Here is a 26949-nt window from a genome sequence, read left to right as displayed (position 1 = left end):
TTAAAAAAAATTCTTGAATAAAAAAAGAAAGTAAAACAATATAAAAACAGTTACATAGAAACTAGTAATTAATGAAAATGAGTAAAATTAACTGTTAAAGGTTAGTACTATTAGTGCAGTGGTTCTCAACCTTTTTTCAGTGATGTACCCCCTGTGAATTTTTTTTAAATTCAAGTACCCCCTAATCAGAGCAAAGCATTTTTGGTTGAAAAAAAGAGATAAAGAAGTAAAATACAGTACTATGTCATCAGTTTCGGATTTATTAAATTGTATAACAGTGTAAAATATTGCTCATTTGTAGTGGTCTTTTTTGAACTATTTGGAAAAAAAGATAGGTTTTCATTTATATTTATAAAGGATTTTTGAATTATTGCTATTTTTAGAATATTAAAAAAAAATCTCACGTACCCCTTGGCATACCTTCAAGTACCCCCAGGGGTACGCGTACCCCCATTTGAGAACCACTGTATTAGTGGACCAGCAACACGCACAATCATGTGTGCTTACAGACTGTATCCCTTGCAGACTGTATTGATATATATTGATATATAATGTAGGAACCAGAATATTAATAACAGAAAGAAACAATCCTTTTGTGTGAATGAGTGTAAATGGGGGAGGGAGGTTTTTTGGGTTGGTGCACTAATTGTAAGTGTATCTTGTGTTTTTTATGTTGATTTAATTAAAAAAAAAAAACCCCGATACCAATAATAAAAAAAACGATACCGATCATTTCCAATATTACATTTTAACGCATTTATCGGCCGATGATATCGGCACGCCGATATAATCGGACTTCTCTAATATTTTACGGTAATGTGTTAATAATTTCACACATAAGTCGCTCCTGAGTATAAGTCGCACCCCCGGCCAAACTATGAAAAAACTGCGATTTATAATATGGAAAATACGGCAGGCATACCGAACTTTTTGGAGTATAAGTCGCTCCGGAGTATAAGTCGCACCCCTGGCTAAACTATGAAAAAAAAACAAATATTGATCTGTCGATTACCTTTTAAATAGTTAAACTGTTAGGTGGTGCTCCAACAAAAGTAGTTTGTGTATACCGTAAACGAGGGTGCCCACAATGTTAGATTGTTGTAGATTTTTAAATTAGCTCCTTTATGCATCAACTACTAAAGTTTGTGAAAGTATTAAAAAAAAGCAGAGCATCATTCCATTGTTAGTTTGTGCGACATGATTCTTCACTTACACGACATGGTGGAGGTCCGCTGGTATGTGCTGCAGGGCGTGAGGCCGTTGTGGGCGGCCGAGGCGGCGTACAAGAACTCTGAGCGAGGCAGTTGGGGTGACACCGGCAATGAGTGACACTGTCGCCCTGGCAACTGCTGCCAGTAGTATGACGACGCCTGCTGGGGCCCGGCAGCGGTGTGCGCAAGGGGCCGGCTGGTGAAGGCGCTGCCAGGAGGCGAGTGCAGGTCGAAGACCAGCGAGAAGACCGACTTGCTGGGCACGTCAAAGAACTTGATCTTTCCCCCACACAGGTCCTCTCGCGCTGTGAAGGGGTTGACCTTTTGGGCCTTGGGGGCTCGCTGGGAAGGCGGCGGCTCGTAGTACGGGTCCTGGACGTTCACCTTCCTTCCCGCTTTGCAGGAGAAGAGGTCCGACTGGCTGCGGCTGAGCCAAATGTTGCGGCGGGGCCGGGGAGATTTCGGGGGGATTTTGTCATCGTGGAAGATGAGGGGGTTGAGTCGCTTTAGGCCCTGAATCTTCTCCCCTTGGATAAAGACCCAGAAAATTTAATACTTTTGTAATTAAATGGCACAGTTAACCACTCGGTGGCAGCAGAGGCTAATGAAACATTATTGCTTCAATGTCAAATTTCTATATATAATTAAGCAATTTAATAGTTTTAAATGTTACCTTTGGTGGCGTTTGTCTTATTGCCACCCTCGCCGCCCAGTGAGGGGGGGCACAGGTGCTCCACGTATTCCACCTTGAGGCGTGCCAGAATGTCATCCAGGTGCCGCATGATGTCTGTGAAGGAGGGACGGAGTGTGGGGTCCATCTGAACAGAGACAAAGTGTAGAAATGTCTTTCACACAGAGATCCAATGGCCAAAAGTGAGGCAGGAAGTGATTGTAAATCAATTGAAATGATTTGATTGATCGGTTCCATTGTTCACATTAGGAAACAGAACTAACATTGCAGCAGTTGAAGGCCAGCTGGAGGAAGTCAGGTGGACAGTCGCCAACCATGTGTTGGAAGGTGTGATAGTCCAGGCCAAAGTTCTGCTCAAAAGCACAACAAAGAATATGTGAAAATATAGAAAGTGTGTGTTGGGTTATTTCATCATGTCAAATTTAATATCATCCTCTGGAAATGATACATATGCTCAAAAACTATTTCTACAAAACAATGAGCAGTGCTGCCACCTTCAGGACTGGAGTAGAACAGCATGGCCAGGCAGGTGACAGTTTTATGCTCAATTAAGTGGAATGGACATGTTTAGGATTGTTGCTCCTTGAGGGAGGTGAGCTGGATGTGGTACTCATCAATGTTCCCTCTAAATTTTCATGTGTGTGAGCAAACGCAAAAACTCTCTGAGCATTCAGTGGAGCCCATGTGAGCAACATCAGACGTGCACACTGTGGCTACACCAGCAGCACACCTGTCCCAAACCTGACTAAATAACAAGTTCAATCTCCATCCATCCATTTTCTACCGCTTGTCCCTTTCGGGGTCGGGGGGGGTGCTGGAGCCTATCTCAGCTGCAATCGGGCGGACAAGTCCCCACCTCATCGCAGAGCCAACACAGATAGACAGACAACATTCTCTTATTATTATAATCAAATGTCAGCAGTCATTTCCATGAGGTTATTTTCTAATATAAGTGTTTAGGCCCACTTACAATGACAAGAACAAAAAATATTGTTTTTCATGAACTGTGTACTTGTATTGTTTGTCTGGGTGGAGGTCCTGCTTTGGAAATAATCTGTACCCCTTTCAGACATTGCATTTAGTTCCCATTAAAACATTCACATGTTGCACAATGAGATGTAAGCAGCGGATCATGTGTACATTCCTGCAACTTCCTGTTTGTAAAAAATATATTTTTATTAGTATTTATTTAATATACTAACAGCATTTCATGATTAATATTTATAAATTAAGATTCCTAATAAATGACACTAGAATAAGCACACATTTGATTGGTAAATCATAGTGTAACAACCTGGAATGACACTTTATGTGTGGTGTTGGAGTTGTCTGACTTTTTGTGTGGCTGTAAACGCATCACTGGCTAAGTGCCATATGTGCATGTGTTGGCGCAAGTGAGAAAGAGCGAGCGGCTGCTGTTGATATAACAAAGTTGCTTTTGGTCTGGTTTGTACTGCAGAAAATGACCAGTTTTGCTAGATATAATTTTTTTTTTACTAATGTTTTGGCGATGTGTTTATGGCCGACAATAAAGAATTTTGCTCAGTAAAGTGATCGATGGAATTCATGTCCTCAAAGCATCTCGACAGACGTTACAATATTTGAACAATGATGACGGAAACTGTTTTCTCTGTCGTGTCGAAAATTGTTATGCGCTTATTTTTTTATTTGATTTTGTACTTGAGCAGTGCGCAATCGCACAGGCGCGCACCTTAGAGGGAACATTGGTACTCACCACTGTGCGGGGGAGAAAGTCAGGGTCAGCCTGGATCCTGGCAATGATCTCACACAGGATGATGCCGTAAGAGAAGACGTCTGCCTGAGAGACACAACAGAGATGCGTTCCTAACACGCTTCTTGCTGCATCTAGTGGATTTCCTCAGTGAATACATAGCGGACATGATGACTACTAACTTTCTCGTTGTAAGGTTCATCTCTCAGAACCTCAGGTGCCATCCAGAAAGGAGAACCAACCACTGAAAGCTTCTCTCTCTCCGCGCTGCATGTAACGAGAAAGAAAACATTATTTAGCTACTTTCTTTAAGTTCTCAGTGGATAACATGTCATGACAAAACAATTGTATACGAGGAGAGTCTTTGTTGGAGTTCTGCTCTCTATTCACCGGATGTCACGTCCGGCTCATTAGATATGCGAGGCTCAAAGTGCTGGGCCAGCGAGCGTCTGTTGTCAAGGCGTTCTGGGCGGCAAAAACTGCATATTTATCCGGGAGAGTCTTGATAGCAATTTCCTTGACCCAGCCACACGCAAAGAAGTTGTAGACCTCCATGCTTTTCCACAATTGTATCTGTTGTGTAGAATGATGTCTGGAGGACCAGATAGTTCGACATGTCTGGGAACGCAACCGACGGATAATCCTTGGGATCATTCGACAAATCTATTTTTTTGATAACGTAAAGGGATAGATTCCCTTACACAGCTAGATTTTTTTTTGCTCGTATCTGCTTTTAGTGGTAAGATCTAGGCTGCTTGTGTACTCAGTTCACACGGTTTGCTGCACAGTAGCCATGTGGGTTTGGTGGCCCGCCACTTAGTTTACTTCCGGACAAAAGTCGTGTGACGAAATACATGTTTGGTCTTTCCACTTTGACATAAGATAATTAATGTACTGTATGCAATTGCATATCTTCTAATACAGTGGTTCTCAAATGGGGGTACGCGTACCCCTGGGGGTACTTGAAGGTATGTCAAGGGGTACGTGAGATTTTTTCAAAATATTCTAAAAATAGCAACAATTCAAAATTCCTTTATAAATATAAATAAAAACCTATCTTTTTTTCCAAATAGTTCAAGAAAGACCACTACAAATGAGCAATAATTTGCACTGTTATACAATTTAATATATCAGAAACTGATGACATAGTGCAGTATTTTCTTCTTTTCAACCAAAAATGCTTTGCTCTGATTAGGGGGTACTTGAATTTTAAAAAAAATTCACAGGGGGTACATCACTGAAAAAAGGTTGATAACCACTGTTCTAAACTGTACTATTATCTAATGATGCAACAAATATTATATTATCATATATTCCAAAAAAATGTTTGTTAAAGTATCTGCTTGACTTATGATTTCAAAGCAAGTTATCCATTAAGTTTTACTCTGTAAAAATGACAATATGGTGAAATTGTGGCGACTGAGCTGCCGTTTTTTCTGTTGTTTTTTACCATAAAAACAACATTGTTTCCGTTTTTCCATTTACCGTAATACACTATAAAAACAACAATCCAGTGCTGTACGCTTAGCCGTTTCACTAGTACTACTGGTGCTACTCTTTTCTTTTTAGCACAGAACCTTTTTTGTCTACATATTCAATTTTGAAGAGCAACTTTGTCAATACTTTATTTAGCCATTTTAATTATTGTTTGGTTGTGTATAGTTGAGGGCCACCCAAACCCCACCTTAACATATTTTATTGTTTTTGAATGTGATTTTGCTTACAAAGTATTTATTTTTATTTTTTTATTTAACTTGAAAATGGTTAAGTTTACGTTACAATTAAAATGTTAAAATATACAGGAAATTAAAGTTTATTGCATTTAAAAGGATATCCATGCATTATTTTGTATGTATTATCATTACATAAGAGGTTAATTTGGTCTAAAAAATAATAATGGCAATAATATTGTTTATCGGCATTAATTTGTAGGTCAATATCCATCCATCCATCCATTTTCTACCGCTTATTCCCTTCGGGGTCACGGGGGGCGCTGGAGCCTATCTCAGCTACAATCGGGCGGAAGGTGGGGTACACCCTGGACAAGTCGCCACATCATCGCAGGTAGGTCAATATATCGATAAGCAAAATGTGTTCTCAGCCCAGGCCTATCTATGTACAGTATCCAAACAACAGAAGAGTAAGTGCTTATTACATTTTAACAGAAGTGTAGATAGAACATGTTGAAAGAGAAAGTAATCAGATATTAACAGTAAGCGAACAAGTAGATTAAGAATCCAATCATCCGTCCAAATTTTCTACCGCTTGTCCCTCATAGTCTAGTCAAAGTAATATTCTGTTAAAATAAAGCCAATAATGACTTTTTAGTGGTCCCCTTTATTTTGAAATGTATCGAAGTAGATTTAGGTATCGGTACCAAAATATTGACATCCGACAAGACTAGTGTGAAAGCACAATAAATAATGAAACATTTTATTCAATCTTAACCTGAGTTTAGTGGTTGCTAAGGTGGGCGTAATGTGGAGCACTTACAAGTTAGTAGGGATCTTCTCAGCCAATCCAAAGTCTCCCACCACTGCCGTGTAGCTGTTGTCGTCACATTTGATCAAGCAGTTCTGTAAAGAGGACACCATTGTCATGATTACCTCTGCTAGGAGGTTATGTATTAGTTGTTGTTGGTTTGTCTGTCTGTCAGTTAGTTAGCAAAATAATTCTAAAAGTTAGGAGCAGGTTTTTATAAAATTTCCGGAAATGTCCAAAACAGGATAAGGAACAAGTCAGTGTTTCCTATATAGTTATTTACTCACAAGTACATTTAAGGCTGCCACAAGTTAAAATTATGCGAATGATATGATGACATCATATTGACCCCGACCTTTCCCCCACCACTAGGACTCCAAGTGATTAGATTTTAAACCTGATCTGGATTATTTAAAACAGGGGTGCCCACACTTTTCAGCAGGCGAGCTACTTTTTAAATGACAGAGTCGAAGGAATCTACCTCATTCATATATATATAATTTATATTTATTTATTTATGAAAGAGACGTTTTTGTTAACAAGTTAAAAGGTGTTTAATGATAATACAAGCATGTTTAACACATATATATTCCTTTCTTTCATGAAGACAAGAATATAAGTTGGTGTATTACCTGATTCTGATGACTTGCATTGATTGGAATCAGACAGTAGTGCTGACAACATCCACATTTTTTAATGGAGGAGAAAAAAAGTCCTCCTTTCTGTCCAATACCACATGAAAGTGGTTGCTTTTTGCCATCTTATTTGTCCAGCTTCCATACTCCTTTTTATACACTTTACAAGAAATACATTGGCTGCAAACTCTGTGGCTTGCGAACTCATGCACGCCAGCTTTCTGAGACTCTTATTTTGTTAGCGCAGGCAGGATAGAGCAGCGCTTTTATTGTGAAGACAGGAACTATGTGGTCAGTCTTTAGGCTTTTGACAGGAGGTATGGTTGAAATAAAAACAGTTTCTCGCCTCCCTGACAGTCTTTCTTTCCTTCACACTGAGCTCACAGCAGCCAGCGTCATCTCACAAGACCCTCGGGTGCCGTGAATGTCAATCAAGTGACGAAAGTGACGTCATAGTGAAGATTTCTGATCGCAAATTTTTAGGACTATTTTTTCAATGCCTAGTTGGCGATCGACTGACACACCCTCCGCGATCTACGTAATGGGCACCCCTGATTTTAACTATGTTACCTTATGCTTCTGTGTGTGTGTGTGTGTGTGTGTGTGTGTGTGTGTGTGTGTGTGTGTGTGTGTGTGTGTGTGTGTGTGTGTGTGTGTGTGTGTGTGTGTGTGTGCAGAGACAAAGACAGTGAATGACTGACCGGAGTGTTCACTTGGTGTTCTTTCATTCTTCTATAGGTTTCTTAAAAAGTAATTGGGGGATTTTCACTTATCTTACAGGAAATGGAATAAGGCAATAATGATTACATTGTGGGACTGATCCAGATCATTAGCTGAATTTAGGACTTTTTTTTTCTTTCTTTCTTTTACTATCGGGAGCTAAGGCCTGATGGGGGTCTGTGCTCTTTAAGTACTTTTTTAGTCACTATTATTATTATTTACAGTAATTGTTTAAATTATGTCATGACTACTTCACATCCATGCCTTGCTGTGATGGTTGGTAGGGGGCAGTATTTAGCCAAATAGCCTGCCAATGACATGTTTGTGTTGCATGGAGCACACCCACCTTGGAGGTGAGGTCCCGGTGGAAGATGCCTTTGGCGTGCAGATAGGCCAGTCCGCTGGCGATGTCGCTGCCCAGTTTTATCCTGACCGGCCAGCTTAGGTGCTTGTTGCTGTCCAGAAGCTGCTCTAGGTTGCCACCGTTGATGTACTGGACCAAAACAGCACAAAATAAATATCAACATAGTGACATACACAAAATATTTAAGGTTTATCTTGGACACAACAGTAGGTCCTGGGTCAAAAATTGGCATGGCAGAAGGACAAGATGTAAACTCTGTTGACTGAGCGACAGCAGTCTTTGCCTCTGCCGGCTCGAGTCTAAAAGAACTTGCGTGACCTCGGCGCTCGCATGCAAACGCACAAAGACGGGCTAATCCAATGTGAGCGTGTCACGGAACACCAGTAGTTAACTGGAAAGAGCTGAGATGGGATCAAGACCTGGGTCTAAGTTGGTGATCAGGTGCAGAATTAGGCCATGAGAGGCTGATGGCTATTAAATGGCACAACAGGAAATCAATTCAGTGACACCAAAGCATCCTCTAAAACAGTGTTTTTTAACCACTGTGCCGCAGCACACTAGTGTGCCGTGAGATACTGTCTGGTGTGCCGTGGGAGATGATCTAATTTCACCTATTTGGGTTAAAAATATTTTTTGCAAACCAGTAATTATAGTCTGCAAATGATGTGTTGTTGTTGAGTGTTGGTGCTGTCTGGAGCTCGGCAGAGTAACCGTGTAATACTCTTCCATTTCAGTAGGTGGCAGCAGGTAGCTAATTGCTTTGGAGATGTCGGAAACAGCGGTAGGCAGCGTGCAGGTAAAAAGGTGTCTAATGCTTAAACCAAAAATAAACAAAAAGTGAGTGCCCCTAAGAAAATGCAATGAAGCTTAGGGAAGGCTATGCAGAACGAAACTAAAACTGAACTGGCTACAAAGTAAACAAAAACAGAATGCGGGACAACAGCAAAGACTTACTGAGGAGCAAAGATGGCGTCCACAATGTACATCCGAACATGACATGACAATCAACAATGTCCCCACAAAGAAGGATAAAACTAACAGAAATATTCTTGATTGCTAAAACAAAGTAGATGCGGGAAATATCGCTCAAAGGAAGACATGAAACTGCTACAGGAAAATACCAAAAAAGGAGAAAAAGCCACCAAAATAGGAGCGCAAGACAAGAAGTAAAACACTACACACAGGAAAACAACAAAAAACTCAAAATAAGTCAGGGTGTGATGTGACAGGTGGTGACAGTACACCTACTTTGAGACAAGAGTTATAGTGATGCATGCTTGGTTATGGTTTAAAGTCATATCCAACAATTGCGACAATTACTTTTTACTGTCAACAGAGTTTCGTTTTTTTAATGATTTCTGCTGGTGGTGTGCCTCCGGATTTTTTCAACGCAAAAAACGTGCCTTGGCTCAAAAAAGGTTGAAAAACACTGCTCTAAAATACAACACTTGAAAAATTCTGAATGTTCTCCAGTGTCATTCATAGGAACTTAAGTAGGTAGCTATGCCAAAGAAAGATGCATTGCACTTGTTTATACATCACAGCCTATCATAGTAATCACAATATATCAGGAGTCATGCAATTGTAAATTATTCCTTTTTGGCAACATATGATGTGGATCACAAAAGAGGAGAATTAGTGGAGGTGTCGCAGAATATTGGCCTGCTCAAGTTAATGGTGAAAACTACTGCATTGCAGTCTGTGTGCCTGTTTAAGAAAATAAACAAAAGGCGCGTTGTTTGCGAGCAGCTTCAAAAACTAGTGTAATCCTCCAATAGTTTGTGAGGTACTGTTAGAGCAGATTATGATATGAACCAATCAGAAGCCAGAAGAAAGAGGAAAAACAATTATCAACAGAAACTTAGCTTCAGTTTTCCAACACAGCCTATGAAGAGGCCACACTTCATGGGAGCCGTGTGCCCCTCGCCCTTCCGAGTCTATTTGGGGGTCAAATGACAAAACAGCTAAACAGCATGAGGCCGCCACTTGAGTTCAGTTTGGTCGTGACGTAACACAACAGGATCTGTTTACTTGCCAGACCCACTGCAGTGTGTGTCCATCAATGATGCCATTCACACTTGTAAATGTGTGTGTGTTAAATATAGGCTGTGTGCTCAAAATCCTCAAGTCAAGCAATGGCCAATATTAGCGTGTACTTAATCAAGTGTCTAGTTTGTGTAACTATTTTAAGTAAATTAGAAAAGACTACAGATATGATGTATTATAGTTATTATTATTATTATTTAAGTAGGCATCAGAGTTCAGAGTTCTAGCCACATTATGTAAGATATTTAATTACACATCTATTTTGGGTGCAAATGTTTACCTGCCGGGATGCCAAATAACCTTCTGAGCTTTAATGGCCAGATGGCAAAGTGAACCGCATTCGTTGCCTGCGTCACATTCCTGCTCGCGGCAAATATGTCCTGAGGACAACCGAGTTTCCTTTTATATTCCACAGGAGCAAATCTACCGTATTTTTCCGACTAGAAGTCGCAGTTTTTTTCATAGTTTGGCCAGGGGTGCGACTTATACTCAGGAGCGACTTATGTGTGAAATTATTAACACATTAGCGTAAAATATCAAATAATATTATTTAGCTCATTCACGTAAGAGACTAGACGTATAAGATTTCATGGGATTTAGCGATTAGGAGTGACAGATTGTTTGGTAAACGTATAGTATGTTCTATATGTTATAGTTATTTGAATGACTCTTACCATAATATGTTACGTTAACATACCATAATATGTTACGTTAACATACCAGGCACGTTCTCAGTTGGTTATTTATGCCTCATATAATGTACACTTATTCAGCCTGTTGTTCACTATTCTTTATTTATTTTAAATTGCCTTTCAAATGTCTATTCTTGGTGTTGGGTTTTATCAAATAAATTTCCCCCAAAAATGCGACTTATACTCCAGTGCGACTTATATATGTTTTTTTCCTTCTTTATTATGCATTTTCGGCCGGTGCGACTTATACTCCGGAGCGACTTATACTCCGAAAAATACGGTAGTTTGCTGCCATGTTGCGTCCATCGCTGATGGCGTCATACAGAAAGCTAGGAAGTAAAATGTCTTACCTCCGTCAAAGCGTGCAGCTGGCCCTCATGCACACACACTCCCTTGAACCTGCAACAGTAGAAGCAGTGGTAAATGCATGTTAGCACATAATAAAACACACATGTAATTGTGACCTTCAAGAAAGACTATAGGAATCAACTAGGATCCTTTAAAGGGGAACATTATCACCAGACCTATGTAAGCATCAATATATACCTTGATGTTGCAGAAAAAAGACCATATATTTTATTAACGGATTTCCGAACTCTAAATGGGTGAATTTTGGCAAAATAAACGCCTTTCTAATATTCGCTCTCGGAGCGATGACGTCACAATGTGACGTCGCATCGGGAAGCAATCCGCCATTTTCTCAAACACTGAGTCAAATCAGCTCTGTTATTTTCCGTTTTTTCGACTGTTTTCCGTACCTTGGAGACATCATGCATCGTCGGTGTGTTGTCGGAGGGTGTAACAACACGAACAGAGACGGATTCAAGTTGCACCAGTGGCCCAAAGATGTGAAAGTGGCAAGAAATTGGACGTTTGTTCCGCACACTTTACCGACGAAAGCTATGCTACGACAGAGATGGCAAGAATGTGTGGATATCCTGCGACACTCAAAGCAGATGCATTTCCAACGATAAAGTCAAAGAAATCTGCCGCCAGACCCCCATTGAATATGCCGGAGTGTGTGAGCAATTCAGGGACAAAGGACCTCGCTAGCACGGCAAGCAATGGCGGCAGTTTGTTCCCGCAGACGAGCGAGCTAAACCCCCTGGATGTCTTGGCTCACACCGTCCCGAAGATGATCAAGAGAAGAATATCGACCCTAGCTTCCCTGGCCTGCTGACATGAGGGTATTTCCTTTAATGTCAAACAAACACATACCAATCGTTGGTTAGAAGGCGATCGCCGAATTCGTCCTCACTTTCTCCCGTGTCGCTGGCTGTCGTGTCGTTTTCGTCGGTTTCGCTTGCATACGGTTCAAACCGATATGGCTCAATAGCTTCAGTTTCTTCTTCAATTTCGTTTTCGCTACCTGCCTCCACACTACAACCATCCGTTTCAATACATTCGTAATCTGTTGAATCGCTTAAGCCGCTGAAATCCGAGTCTGAATCCGAGCTAATGTCGCTATAGCTTGCTGTTCTTTCCGCCATGTTTGTTTGTGTTGGCTTCAATATGTGACGTCACAGGAAAATGGACGGGTGGTTAAAATCAGGCACTTTGAAGCTTTTTTTAGGGATATTGCGTGATGGGTAAAATTTTGAAAAAAACTTCGAAAAATATAATAAGCCACTGGGAACTGATTTTTAATGGTTTTAACAATTCTGAAATTGTGATAATGTTCCCCTTTAAAGCAGTAAGGTTGCTGTCCATTTTGGTTGCAGTTTTAAGACTTGTAAGCCAATTGGTAAATATAAGTAGACATGCAAGGTAGCTACATATTGTTGCTTTTTATTGACAAGATTGTTGACACTCATTCAATGAACTTAAAGTGAAGCGAGAGAGCACAGGAGTTTCCATCAGACAAGACCAGACATATACCCCCTGCAGGTATGAAATTGCTGCTGTTGATAGTTTCACCTGCACTGCTTACATTTTCCCCCTGCAGCCTAAAAACACTCACAATCTTGCGCCCTCCTTCCACCAACACCACGTTACATTCTTGAGGTTGGAAAACATCTCTAATGGAGGGAAAGACCAACATGTGAGCAAGCGACATTACATAGAGTCATAAAGGGTCTCCCACGAGCGGAGAAAAGGCCGACTTGTTTGGATTTGAGCAAACAATGACCACCCTTCTGTGTCTGCTGACAACACACAGAAACACACACTCTGCTGCAGGAGGCGTGCACCACAAAGATGGCATTGTAAAAGATACACACATTTATGCATGCACATACACACAGACACACAAGCCCACTGCACACTGCAAAAAACACCCTGTGGGGGATGAAAGTCAGTGCTGCTTCACATCCACACAACTAATGGTTTATTGCAGGGTTGTAACCCTAAATGGTATTAATCATAACCCAGGTGAAACTTCCGACTAGAGATGTCCGATAATATCGGACTGCCGATATTATCGGCCGATAAATGCTTTAAAATGTAATATCGTAAATTATCGGTATCGGTTTCAAATATTAAAATGTATGACTTTTTAAAACGCCGCTGTACGGAGTGGTATACGGACGTAGGGAGAAGTACAGAGCAGTTGCGTCTCCCAGTCATACGATTTTCCCGGGAAACTCCCGAATTTCAGTGCCCCTCCCCGAGGCAACCATTCTCCCGAATTTCCACCCAGTCAACAATATTGGGGGCGTGCCTTAAAAAGGCACTGCATTTGCATGCCGGCCCAATCACATAATATTTTTACGGCTTTTCACACACACAAGTGAATGCAATTCATACTTGGTCAACAGCCATACAGGTCACACTGAGGGTGGCCGTATAAACAACTTTAACACTGTTACAAATATGCGCCACACTGTGAACCCACACCAAACAAGAAGGACAAACACATTTCGGGAGAACATCAGCAACGTAACACAACATAAACACAACAGAACAAATACCCAGAACCCCTTGCAGCACTAACTCTTCCGGGACGCTACAATATACACCCCCCGCAAACCCCCCCCCCAACCCCCACATACTCTCTCAGAGCATGTCCCAAATTCCAACCTGCCGTTTTGAGGCATGTTAAAAAAAATAATGCACTTTGTGACTTCAATAATAAATATGGCAGTGCCATGTTGGCATTTTTTTTCCATAACTTGAGTAGATTTATTTTGGAAAACCTTGTTACATTGTTTAATGCATCCAGCGGGGCATCACAACAAAATAAGGCATATTAATGTGTTAATTCCACGACTGTATATATCGGTATCGGTTGATATCGTAATCGGTAATTATAAATATCGGATATCGGCAGAAAAGCCATTATCGGACATCTCTACTTCCGACAGTTAGTATTACCATTTTAAATCCACATGAGTAAAAAAACATGATTGATATATAGGGATGGGAATCAAAAAACAGTTATTGTTCAGAACCGGTTCCCAGTGTATCAATTCGTTGGAATCGCTTGCCATTTTTTCAAACGGTTACCTTTATTGATTCTTCCGGGTGGGGAGGATGTCATTACGCAATATGCGTAGTGATGTCAGATCGTGCCCAGGCGCACCAAGCGCTCTAAAGTTGACTACATTTAACAAGAAAAGATTGCAACAGTGCTACTTGTAACAATTATAAAGCTGTTCATCAAGAGAAGAACATACAAGCAATATGCTGAAACATTTAAACACACAATACCTATAAATGTATGTCGCGTTTTTAACCGCTTTTATCTAATCCCAGCAGCAGTAACGCTAGCACTTCATCTGAATACAACAAGTAAACTAACACAGCCTATCATGTTATGCCTTCTCATTTAGATGAGCTTGACGAGAAACAGATTCTGACTGGCCCCAAGGCGGGCTGCCCCCATTCACATCTGCCGCTAGACTAATGTCACCGAGCAGCGACTAAGTTTGTGGTCAAATGCTTGCATTTTTGGTAGGTGAATGTTCAATTGTAGTCAGAGAAAAGTTGCATGTTTTCCTGCAACCAGATTTTCTCTCAGTCATTATATTATACATGTGATACTCGTAAAATTGGAATATGGTGTAAAAGTCTATTCATGTCAGCAATTAACTTCAAATTTGAAACTATCCATCCAATTGTTACTGCTTGTCCCTCTAATATGTGATATTAACTCATTATATGCAAAGTAAGATATGTCAAGCCTTTATTTGTTATAATTTTGATCATCATGGTTTACAGTGTTTGAAACGTTACATTTTCTGAGATTTTCAATACAAAGTTGTCATAAACCATAATCATAGCCATAATCATCAAAATATATAACCATGCATGTAATAGTTAATATCACATGTTACTAAATGTTTAATTCTTGTGTAATTTGCACACGATTAAATTCTACAAAAAAAATGTTTTCTTCTATGTGACTCTTGAGACCTCAATGTAGGCTTACTAAGGTCATGTTACCTCTAGACTAAACTAAATTTTAGGTACCGGTAATCTACCCTTTTTTGCTGCGAGTGTTTCGTGAACCACCAACTCGGGAGTCTAAATAAAAGAAAGCAAATGTAGGCAAAACATAAAAGAGTTAAGCTTTTACTAATGGCAGCAATCTTAAATGAAGCTTTCAGCACATACACAACGTTGAGAGCTATCGTTATATTTTGATACAGACGGGAAAAACACACATACTTGTAAACAGCATGTGTAACAACAATAATTAAGGCATCAAACATGGCTGTGTGGACGCAAAGTTAAATCATGACATGCAACCTTACCCGAGCAAAAATGATGCATGATTTATCTGGGAGAGTCTTGATACCAAACTCCTTGACCGAGCCACAAACAAAGAAGTTGTAGACCTCCATGCTTTTACAAGTTTTAATCTGTTTTTTTGTGTAGAATGATGTCTGAACCACCAGATAGTTGGACATTAGTGGGAACGCGACAAACGGATAATCTTTGTGATCATTCGACAAATGTTTTTTGACAATGTATAGTGATCTATTCCATTGCATAGTTTGATTTTTTTGCTCGTATATGCTTTTAATGGTAAGATTTAGGGCCATTGCGTACTCAGTTCGAACTGTTTGCTGCACAGTAGCCATGTTGGTTTGGTGGCCCACCACTTTGTTTACTTCCGTTCAAAAGTCACGTGACGGAATATAACCTATAAAAGCGTAGCCATTAAAACAGATAAAATAATAAGACACTATCAGTGAAACAAACACAAAACATGTAAAATAGTGGATTTTCTAAAAGTATGTCTATTTATTTTAGTTATTTAAAAAAAGAAAATAACTTGCTCAAACAATTTCCATGTGTATAAGTATTTTTTGAACACATTAAACAATATAGTGGTAAAGATATCAGTGATCATTTTGGTCACGATAACTGATATTAAATTTTCATATCGTTATATCCCTAGTTACAGTAATTGCATTTTTGACAGAAATATACTCTATTCAAAGTTGTTAATAAGAATGAGAAATCACGAAAAATAAAACCTTTTACCTCAATTTCAGTTGATGCAGGATTACCCCACTCTATAAATTACTACTCTACTTTTTGGTCGACCTCATCCATTTTGTAGCCAAAGTGTGTCCAGAAAACTAACACAGAATTCCTTTTAGGTACGCGCTGCTCATGTTGATATGTTGGCTCGGTGAGTAATTTTTCCTCCATGACTCTATCATGAAGATAAATAGACAAATAGAAGAAAATATGAGACAGTGCAAAAGCCATAAAAACATTTGAATGACTCAGAGGTGAATGGAATGCAATTTTTAAAATACCACCTGACCAAAGTGGCTGTCCATCTGAGGACTTGGAAGGCAGTCAGTGTTGCATATTATCATGTTGCTACTGGTGAAGTTGGAGATTTATGGTACAAATCTTTCAAACAAGAGCGTTGAGGCGAGCATTCTTGCGACAGAACGAGGCCTCTTCGCTCGCTTTTAGTCGCAGCTGACGCCTGCGGGCTAACAAGAGCTAACAGGCGGCAACGTTTGTGGATGGGAAGTTTGACATCGCGTGCAGCTACTGGAAGGGCTGGCTAAGATTTAATAGTCAAATCGGATTACTTAGATTTACCTTCAATCAATGATGGGCAAAACTTATTTAATTTTTTTAAAGAGCACAGTTAATGGGATTCCCGCAAATAAACACACATAATTTGCGACTTTTTCAACCTTAAAGAAAAAGGCTTAAGACTCATAAACAAATAAAAAGGGTAGAGATTGGATAATTAAGTGAGGTCCTCGGATCGCCAGTGTTGTGCCGTTGCCCTGGCTTCGGGAGCTGGCATGTATTCGGAGGGATGGAGCTGTACTTCCGTGTTTGGAACCTTTTGGTGTATTAATAAAATAAAATGTGATTTGTTACAATCATGCTTTTCCTGTCAAATTGTTTAGTAATGTAACATGTGACATTTCTGCTTCCATAAATGATGTTACTACTTGGAAAAATGTAGTAAGTTAAGTTATCCACCGGAGCAATGAAGCTAGACCAGGGGTCACCAACGCGGGGCCCGCGGGCACCAGGTAGCCCGTAAGGACCAGATGAGTAGCCCGCTGGCCTGTTCTAAAAATAGCTCAAATAGCAGCCCTTACCAGTGAGCTGCCTCTATTTTTTTAATTTTATTTATTTACTAGCAAGCTGGTCTCGCTTTGTTTGACATTTTTAATTCTAAGAGAGACAAAACTCAAATAGAATTTGAAAATCCAAGAAAATATTTTAAAGACTTGGTCTTCAGTAACTGATAAAGAAACAGATAACAGATTTGGTGTCCAGTTCAAAGTGAGACATGATTTATTTAAACATTTGAGAGTTGACTTTTGTATTTTACATGAGTTATTATTTGTACAAACATGGTGCAAAGTAATTCATGATTTGTTAAAAAATGTTAGTGGCTAGCTAGTTAAAATGGGATATTGTGATTTCACAAGACTGTCTTAGAAGTGATCATTTCAAAATGTTCAATTTGAAAAATGTGCATTTAAAGAAAATATAAAAATAAAGTGTTGCATATTGATATTTATCTGTTTCTATATATATTTATTGTGAGAAATAATTAAGATGATCAGTGTTTCCACAAAGATAAATATCATTCATTATTAATAATAACATAGAGTTAAAGGTAAATTGAGCAAATTGGCTATTTCTGGCAATTTATTAAAGTGTGTATCAAAGTGGTAGCCCTTCGCATTAATCAGTACCCAAGCAGTAGCTCTTGGTTTCAAAAAGGTTGGTGACCCCTGTGCTAGACTAAGCTACAGAAAAATTGCGAGAGGAGCTTAACTTTTCTTTTTTTTTTTTTTCATCGTTTCATTTCAAGATCAATTAAAACTGTAACAAACATATCAGATCAATTGATTTTCCCATTGTGTAACTTTATCATTAAGGCATAAATGAAGGATAACATGAACGAGACGGGGGATTCAATGCCCTCCAAACCTCAACAACCACCCCAACCCACGAAAAAAAAAATACATGGTTTCACTCAACAGCACAGCAACAATGCAAAAATATCACCCATTTTTAAATAATTTCGTTTATGAATACATCCCCTTCGTGACGGGCGCTTGCAGGTCTGTGCAAGTGTAATTGAAAACAGTGAATTTCAAGTACGGTGGTGCTACACTGGTCTCTTGCACACGCGATGTGGATTTGAGCCTCGCTGAGCAGTAGAAAAAACAACGCAGCCCAAAAAGAGAGTACACAATTGCATGATGAAGCTGAGCTGTTTGTGATTGACAGCTTTGAACGGCAATCATTGCATTCCGCCGTCAAAATCGGGGGCCCCTGATTGGGTAAGCCCGTACATTAAGGCGTTTTTTGGCGACTGGACCTACCTGAGAATGTTGGGATGCGAAAGGCGGTTCATTAGCTGGACTTCTCGCAGCATGTTGGCTCTGTTGCTGCTCAGCTTGTTCATCTTAAGCGCCATCACCTGACCCGATGCTCGGTGCCACACCTGCAAAGCCATCAAGGGACAGCTCATCAATGCTAAATGATCGGTAACAATCATCGGCTGGAAACATTGCACTTATATGTGAGCTCAAAACTGTTCAGTTTTTCTTGGAAGATGCTTCAAACACCTCTCATATGAGCAGTCTTTACCAGTTTATACTCATTAGACTTAGATTGGTCAGATTTAGTCAGAGAGACTAAACGTCTTCCAAGACAAACTCAACAGTCCAGTTTCAATTGGATTGAATGCCCTGAGAAAACAATGAGAATATCTACAGTATATAGTACTGTATGTGAGGCTCGTGCAGCAGGAAAGGAAAAACAGGTAATAGAAACAGAAAGGAGGTCATTCAAAGCAGAGCTGTGAGATCAATTTGCTATTATCGGGATTTTTTAGTTTCCATCTAGCTGTTAGGTAATGGTGACATAACTCCCCCATGGTTGGCTGAAGCTCAAACTGGCGTACACGACATGTCACTCAACACAATCTTAGCATTACACAAGCATCACAAAAGGTCAGCTAACGGCAATAAACAGCGGTTAACTCAAGTATTTTTTTTCTTTTCCTACTTAATTGTTTTCCTGGCAAACTCTCAGCATGCAAATCTGAGGAAACACCCCATCTTGTGTCACAAATGTTTCTGCGATCATGCATTACGAAGTGCTAGGTTTAACTTCAAAGGGGGGTGAGTTGACAGCAGGAACGACAGATGGTCAGTCTTCGGAAGGCCCCCACACCCACGTTCATCACTCTTTATATCCCCCATCTTCTTCTTCATTCAGTAGCAATGTGACCTCCATGATTCAGGACTAAGTATTCTCTGTCCTGATACATTTTTTCTACCAAACTTTCCAAATCCCTCCCCCCTATTCTGCAGGCTAAAATCTCAAACGCTGCTCGTCGTTATTTCAAAGCCTGTTATGCTTATTTTTGTTAAATTAGACTTCTGTGTTTCCACATACTAGAAATAGCAGGTGGTTGTTGATGGAAAGGCATTAATTCTGCAAGGCCAGACTAATCATGCTTGGGCATGCTCGCGTGACTCAGATCCTGAGGACGGGTGGCTAAGGCGAGAAACTGACAGCAATAACAACCCCCCCACCTTCTTCAAGTGACTGCTGTCCAACTTGACCTCAAAATGTCAGAGGAAGACAAAAGAAACGCATCTCAAGGACTTTCAATCTACAATTCAAAGTCTCTGCCTAACCCAACTGGACATCGATACATTGTTGTAAATATTGTAAATAATCAAATGTAAATAATCAAATGTATATACTTGTTCTTGTGCTTTCTGTGCTCACTATGTTCCCTGCTCGCTGTACATATCCTACTAAGTCAGACCTACACTGATTCAATGTCCATTTCTCAGATGATATAATTGTTGATGACTGAAGTGCTGATATCAACCAAACGTAACCCCCCCGCCCCAACGCCCTCCACATCCCACACCCCGGATTGTAAATAATTCAATGTATATATTCTGATGATTAACTTGTGTGATGACTGTATTATGCTGATAGTATAAGTGTACAGCTCCACTAATAGATATTGGAGTGTTACTTTCAAAGGCAAAATTAAAGTATTGCTAGAAACACAATTTTATATGGGACTTTATTGTATTATATGTATAGTACCTGTTTCAAAAAGAAAAAAGCATAAAACACCACCAGAATTAGAGATATTACAAGTCAAAGTGATGAAGCTTAGTGTTACGCTCATGACTTGGTGTAACTAAACATTACCCTATAAGATGAAGGCAATTGCAATTTATTGATATTTGAAATGTATTCAATGTTTATAAATGAATATTTAAATATACTGAATGTAAAAAAGAGAATAAATATTCCAAATAAGATCATTAAATGAAATCTAGTTTGGTTACGCCATCATGAGCGCAACACAAGGTTGTAAAAGTTTCAACTACTATTCTAAATAAGATGTCAAAAGCAAACTGAAATCAAATACACACAGCTTAAAGATTGATCAATACCTATTTAAATTTAGAAATATATAAATATGATGATTTATCAAAATATAAAATAAATATACCTGAACAGAACGCTCATGATGGTTACACCAAAAAGTAACGCTATGAATCGCGTTTTTCCAAGTTTTTGGGGCATTTTTGGGGCATCTCCTTTTTATTATCGTTGATTTTAAATGGTCAAACTAATGCATATTATATATGCATGCCATAGCAAACAAACAAAAAAGTCATATTTATTTTGATTGTTACATTTTGAAGTACATTTGTGCAGGTGGGTGCGAATGTACCCATTACCAGAGCTGTACACATATATTTGTACCATGAATTTAAACAAGTTGAAAAACTTATTCGGGTGTTACCATTTAGTGGTCAATTGTACAGAATATGTACTGTACTGTGCAATCTACTAATAAAAGTCTCAATCAATACAAGGAGGGAGGAGGATCAGGTGACCCACCTTGTAAACGTCGGAGAAGAAGCCTGAGCCGATCCACTCGCAGGTGAAGTCGTCCAGTCGAGTAAGGCAGGAGAAGGCACTGATAAGGGCTCTGTAGGAGGATGGGCACACCCTGCCCACCTGGAGGGGAACACCATGAATATGTTAGTTAGCAGACCACTTGCTTCAATTGATGCCATGGTAACAAAATGCTGATCATGTTTCTAATGTAGATTTTTATCAAGTCCTTCCCATGAAGTGGACTATCATCAATTACCCTGCCAAGTGTTTCCTGTCTTTCATGAGCGTGACGAACTAACCTGCGATGGCGGCCCCATGCCCATCTCACACACGCCTACGCCGCCAAGGCCGTCTCTGTCCTCAGCGAGGCGCTCGGGCCGCACGGGAAACCCAGCGATGGAGTTGCGTTTATTCCGGTCCATAGCGTTGATGACAGTGACGATAAAGGTGGCGACACCAGAGAGGTTAACGGGAGTCTTGTTCTGGATGTTATTGTCCACATGACAAGCGCACAAGGTTGGAGCAAAGAGGTCGAGGGCTCAGTGGGGGGGGGTCGACGAGGACGGGCGAGGGGGGGAGATCTCACATGTCGGACAGAACCTGGAAGGAATGAAGAAATGACCATGAACACAGACGAATCAATGAATCGTGGAGTCATTTTCCTACTCTAGACAGTCCTTAACATTTATTAGTGGCAGCCTGCCAAAAATAGATTTGGTGCTACTTTGCTCATATATATAACACACTTCTCAGCTCAGTGGCCTTGTGGTTAGAGTGTCCGCCCTGAGACTGGGAGGTTGCGAGTTCAAACCCCGGCCGAGTCATACCTAAGACTCCAAAAAATGGGACCCATTGCCTCCCTGCTTGGCACTCAGCATCAGGGGTTGGAATTGAGGGTTAAATCACCAAATGATTCCCAAGCGTGGCACACGCTGCTGCTCACTGCTCCCCTCACCTCCCAGGGGGTGAACATGGGGATGGGTCAAATGCAGAGGACACATTTCACCACACCCAGTGTGTGTGTGACAATCATTGGAACTTTAACTTCTGTCTGCCACAGAATAAGAAAACGTTTCAGTGTTTCCAACTATTTAGCTAGTAATCAGACCCTCTATATACTCTTTCACAAAAAGATGCCACTAGCAACAAATCTAGTGACATCTTTTGTTGAATTGGTCATCAAAGCACAAATGGCTCCTCTCCACGAGCAGCGGGTGCCAATATGGGCCGTTCCTCCATCTAAAAGCACATAAGGTGGCTCAGTTTTGTTTATGGCATTTAAAAAAAAACAGACAAAAATAAGCAACAGAATAATACACTGCAAATAATCCCCTCGCTACTTTGCAGTTCACTTACTTCGGTTTTACGCATCACACTTTAAAAGGGTACCTTTAAGTAGATTTGAGGACAATTTAAGTTTCATGTTAAAATGACGTGGGTCAAAGGTGACAAATTCAAGACCCGGGGGCTAGATCTGAACTGTCACATCATTTTATGCGGCCCGCAAAAGTCTGGAAATAATATGCGTCAATAAAGTACTTTATCTTTTCTTATTAAATGTACCCGTTCTTTCCATTTTAACAGAAAAATACATGTACTGCACACATTTGCACATATATTCTTATAATCCAACAAATATTATATGATCAGACATTTCAAACATTGGTTTGAAAAAATCTAAATAAATACTTAAACATCTCCTAGAGTAAAGAGGTATGATTTCACAGCAAGGTATCCGTCAAATTTTACACATTGAAAAAAAACTAGCAGCTCAGTTGTCAGAATTTTATCGTCAAATAAGTGGTGACGTTTTTCAATTTACAGTAACATGCTATAAAAAACACCTTATATTTGATGCTAAAATTCTGGCAAATGAGCTTTCGGTTTTTTACTGCAAAATCTGCAGATATATTTTACTGTGTGTATGTAAAAAAAAAAAACAATCAAATACATAGGCAATTGTGTAAATATATCGTGAGATAAATCTTTATACAGTTATATTCATAGATTATTCACTGTGACAAGTGGCCCACTGAGGGCAGCCATAACTGCTATGTGGCCCCCAATGAAAACAAATTTGACATCCCTGACGTAAGTTTCAGTGTATGCCGTGTTTTGAGAGCCGAGGAAGTGTTTATAAGTGTGCATGAAAGCTATGTGGAGTTTGTGAATGAATGGCGTATAAAGACTTAAAAAGCCTTTAATATTCCTAAAGGGGTCTGGAACCTAACCCCAGCGATAATCGAGGGAACACTGCAGCTCTAATAAATGTTTTTATTCTTTTACTCATGTATTGCAGATGCACGTTGGCCAATCATGCAATTTCGATGAGTACGTCACCCCCCGTCAAACAATCAGCACCACAAAAAAAATCACAGTCCTGTGGAAAACACTACTAGCATTGCTAAACATTACATTTTTTTTAGGATATTGGAACATTCTGGAACCTTTGTTCTATTAATTTATCAGGATGCAACGTGGATGTGAGAGAAAGTTGGAAGACAAAGTTAATTTTTTAAATGCACTAATAAACACGATCGAGAAAATATGGATTATTTCTAAAGGAAATTTTAATTTAGAAAAAGACACAAACGTCAGCCAACTACCGTATTTTCCGCACTATAAGGCGCACCGGATTATAAGGCGCACCTTCAATGAATGGCCTATTTTAAAAATTGTTCATATATAAGGCGCACCGCATTATAAGGTGCACCGCATTATAAGACTCATAGAATAGACGCTACAGTAGAGGCCGGGGTTACGTTATGCATCCCATAGTTGCGAGACCTGTTGTGGCTCAATATTGGTCCATATATAAGGCGCATCGGATTATAAGGCGCGCTGTCAGCTTTTGAGAAAATTGGAGGTTTTTAGGTACGCCTTATAGTGCGGAAAATACTGTACTTTATTTTTTCCCCAACGTTTCTTTTTTCCTAAACAAAACAGTACAGGACAACTACTTAGTAAGGCTTTGTTTACCTTTACAACTTTATCGTATCTTTAAAATATGGGCCAGTCATGTTCTTTCACATTATTTTCTGTCATTTTTGAAAATGTTAGGCCAATATATGATGTCTTTTCATATTTACCTTTACAACTTTATTGTATCTTTAAAATATGAGCCAGTCATTTTCTTTCACATTATTTTCTGTCATTTTTGAAAATGTTAGGCCAATATATGATGTCTTTTCCTATTTACCTTTACAACTTTATTGTATCTTTAAAATATGGGCCAGTCATGTTCTTTTACATTATTTTCTGTAATTTTTGAAAATGTTAGGCCAATATATGATGTCTTTTCATAAGTGAGGAAGTCAGAATAAGGAACAAACTGGGTGTCGAGCTGAAAAAGGTTGTGAAAGTGTGCGTTGTCGAGTCAGTAAAGTGAGTCAGTGAGTAGTTAAAAAGTACTGCATGTTCTGTCCAGCACGAACCATTAACAAACTGCCAATATTGTGTGTTTTTACAACAGGAGACAGGCTAATAGTGCAAAAAAAACGGGATCAAAGCAAGAAAAGATGCCTTCATCAAAGCAAAGTTGACTTGAAGCCCAGATGGTTCTCGTACGGTCAGAACCTAAAAACTGCACTGACTCGCTTTCTGTGTGCTTCCATTAAGACTCAGAAGGAGCCACTGGAGAACTTGTTCGATCATTCCGTCCCTCGCGGCCACATCCTTAAAAGGCATCTCCTGTACTCCCTTCTCTTTCATTTTTAACTATGGTGGCACCTCATTTTCAGAAACAAACCCATCCGTGCCAGGCCTCAGCCATGCTCTCTAATTTCAGGAGCTGCGAGCAGGAATAGACGGGAAGCGCGCTTGTATTGGATGGCTGCTGCTGAGAATAGGTTGCAATTACAATCTCAATCTAAGTTTGAATGGAAACAGCTGGCGGACACGGGAGCGTCTTTCTGCACACGAATATGGCACTTATTGTCATGACATTCAGCCAGTCAATAAAGTCAACCTTCAGCATCTTATTAAGCTTACTGTTGTTTTAACACGTTACTATTGAGGTGGTTAACTTATTTTTACACTTGTATATTGGTTAATAAAGTTAAAATGTTACTTAGCATCTTAACCATGGAATGAATTGTATTCAATTTCCATGATTTTCTCATTTCTTGAAGGTTCTACTATGTTCAGACATTTTGCTTACTTCTTTCCTCGCTATAATCAAAATAAATAACCCAGATCGGCAAAAAAAAAAATCACCTAAGAATGTTAACTTGTTGCTTTATCAGTTGTGTGCACGCATGCATTTACTGCAGCAGAATTCATTTGACAAAAGGCCAGCCTGCTATATTTGCTGCCTAACTACACCCTTTGTACATATCTGCAGATCATTCATTGAAACGCCACAGGAAGGAGTGGGATTTGCTCCTTTTTTTAACTCCGTCAAATGTGGTGGGTTGTTATTTCAAACCAGATGGGACACCCCCAGAGCGACTCACAGCAAAGAGGAGGCGGTGTTTCAACTTGCGCTGTTCTTTGTTTACACTTCAATATGAATTCAGAGTTTCCCATACATTCATTTATTTGTGGTGGACCGCAACGGATAAATGGGGACTGCCACAGAAAGATTTGGAATTATCTTTCTATTTAATTTTTTCGAGATGTGATACTGATATGTGACGCTATCGGCTTACATTCACTTACAAACACAAACTGTCTGTGTAAAAAGCTGTGTACAAGAAGGGCATGAGCAGACTCTTTTTCCTGAGGAAGCTTAGGTCCATTAATGTGTGTAGCAAGCTGTTGGAGATCTTTTTTCAATCTGTTGTGGCCAGTGCCCTGTACTTTGCAGTGGTTTGTTGGGGGAGCAGCACCAGCAAAAGGTACAAACCCCGTTTCCAGGCTGTACTGCATCAACAAGCGACATCAGTGTGTAAAGGATATCACCACATGGGCCCAGGAACACTTCAGAAACCCACTGTCAGTAACTACAGTTGGTGGCTACATCTGTAAGTGCAAGTTAAAACTCTCCTATGCAAGGCGAAAACCGTTTATCAACAACACCCAGAAACGCCCTCGGCTTCGCTGGGCCTAAACTCATCTAAGATGGACTGATACAAAGTGGAAAAGTGTTCTGTGGTCTGACAAGTCCACATTTCAAATTGTTTTTGGAAACTGTGGACGTCGTGTCCTGCGGACCAAAGAGGAAAAGAACCATCCGGATTGTTATAGGCGCAAAGTTGAAAAGCCAGCATCTGTGATGGTATGGGGGTGTATTAGTGCCCAAGACATGGGTAACTTGCACATCTGTGAAGGCGCCATTAATGCTGAAAGGTACATACAGGTTTTGGAGCAACATATGTTGCCATCCAAGCAACATTACCATGGACGCCCCTGCTTATTTCAGCAAGACAATGCCAAGCCACGTGTTACATCAACGTGGCTTCATAGTAAAAGAGTGCGGGTACTAGACTGGCCTGCCTGTAGTCCAGACCTGTCTCCCATTGAAAATGTGTGGCGCATTATGAAGCCTAAAATACCACAACGGAGACCCCCGGACTGTTGAACAACTTAAGCTGTACATCAAGCAAGAATGGGAAAGAATTCCACCTGAGAAGCTTAAAAAATGTGAACATGCCCTTTCCCAACTACTTTGGCACGTGTTGCAGCCATGAAATTCGAAGTTAATTATTATTTGCAAAAAAAAAAAAAAGTTTATGAGTTTGAACATCAAATATCTTGTCTTTGTAGTGCATTCAATTGAATATGGGTTGAAAAGGATTTGCAAATCATTGTATTCTGTTTATATTTACATCTAACACAATTTCCCAACTCATATGGAAATGGGGTTTGTACTTAAACCGGATTGACAAACTGATCCGCAAAGCCGGCCAAACTATTGGCACGCAGTTGGAGGCGTTTGTGTCAGTGAGGGACAGGAGGACACTGGACAAACTGCTCGCCATCATGGACAATCCTGCCCACCCACTCCACCAGACAAGTGAGGGACAGCGGAGCTCGTACTCCAACAGGCTCCTTCAGCTTCAATCACACAGTGTTCGAGTCAAGAACTCCTTCATTCCACACTCC

At 40.0% G+C, this 26949-nt stretch overlaps 1 protein-coding gene across 3 annotated transcripts in view; it reads right to left on the bottom strand.

The window, feature by feature from the left end:
- The window catches only part of tesk2 (testis associated actin remodelling kinase 2), a 36706-nt gene that overhangs the window by 1741 nt on the left and 8016 nt on the right, over positions 1-26949 (bottom strand). For all 3 annotated transcript variants that reach the window (XM_061978972.1, XM_072915223.1, XM_061978971.1), the window contains 11 exons: positions 21204-21504; positions 20905-21024; positions 18342-18463; positions 10923-10971; positions 7817-7963; positions 6128-6210; positions 3817-3901; positions 3638-3721; positions 2166-2252; positions 1885-2029; positions 1214-1738 (listed from right to left, as the gene is read on the bottom strand). In XM_061978972.1, coding sequence (XP_061834956.1) covers positions 1214-1738; positions 1885-2029; positions 2166-2252; positions 3638-3721; positions 3817-3901; positions 6128-6210; positions 7817-7963; positions 10923-10971; positions 18342-18463; positions 20905-21024; positions 21204-21326 — 1570 coding nt within the window. In that variant the 5' untranslated portion in view covers positions 21327-21504. The remainder of the gene's footprint in view (positions 1-1213; positions 1739-1884; positions 2030-2165; positions 2253-3637; positions 3722-3816; positions 3902-6127; positions 6211-7816; positions 7964-10922; positions 10972-18341; positions 18464-20904; positions 21025-21203; positions 21505-26949) is intronic.

This window comes from Nerophis lumbriciformis, linkage group LG19, assembly GCF_033978685.3.
Source record: "Nerophis lumbriciformis linkage group LG19, RoL_Nlum_v2.1, whole genome shotgun sequence".
In the NCBI taxonomy this organism is placed as follows: Eukaryota; Metazoa; Chordata; class Actinopteri; order Syngnathiformes; family Syngnathidae; genus Nerophis; species Nerophis lumbriciformis.
Note: the sequence above shows the minus strand (reverse complement) of the source record. Positions and strands in the feature narration are given on the sequence as shown.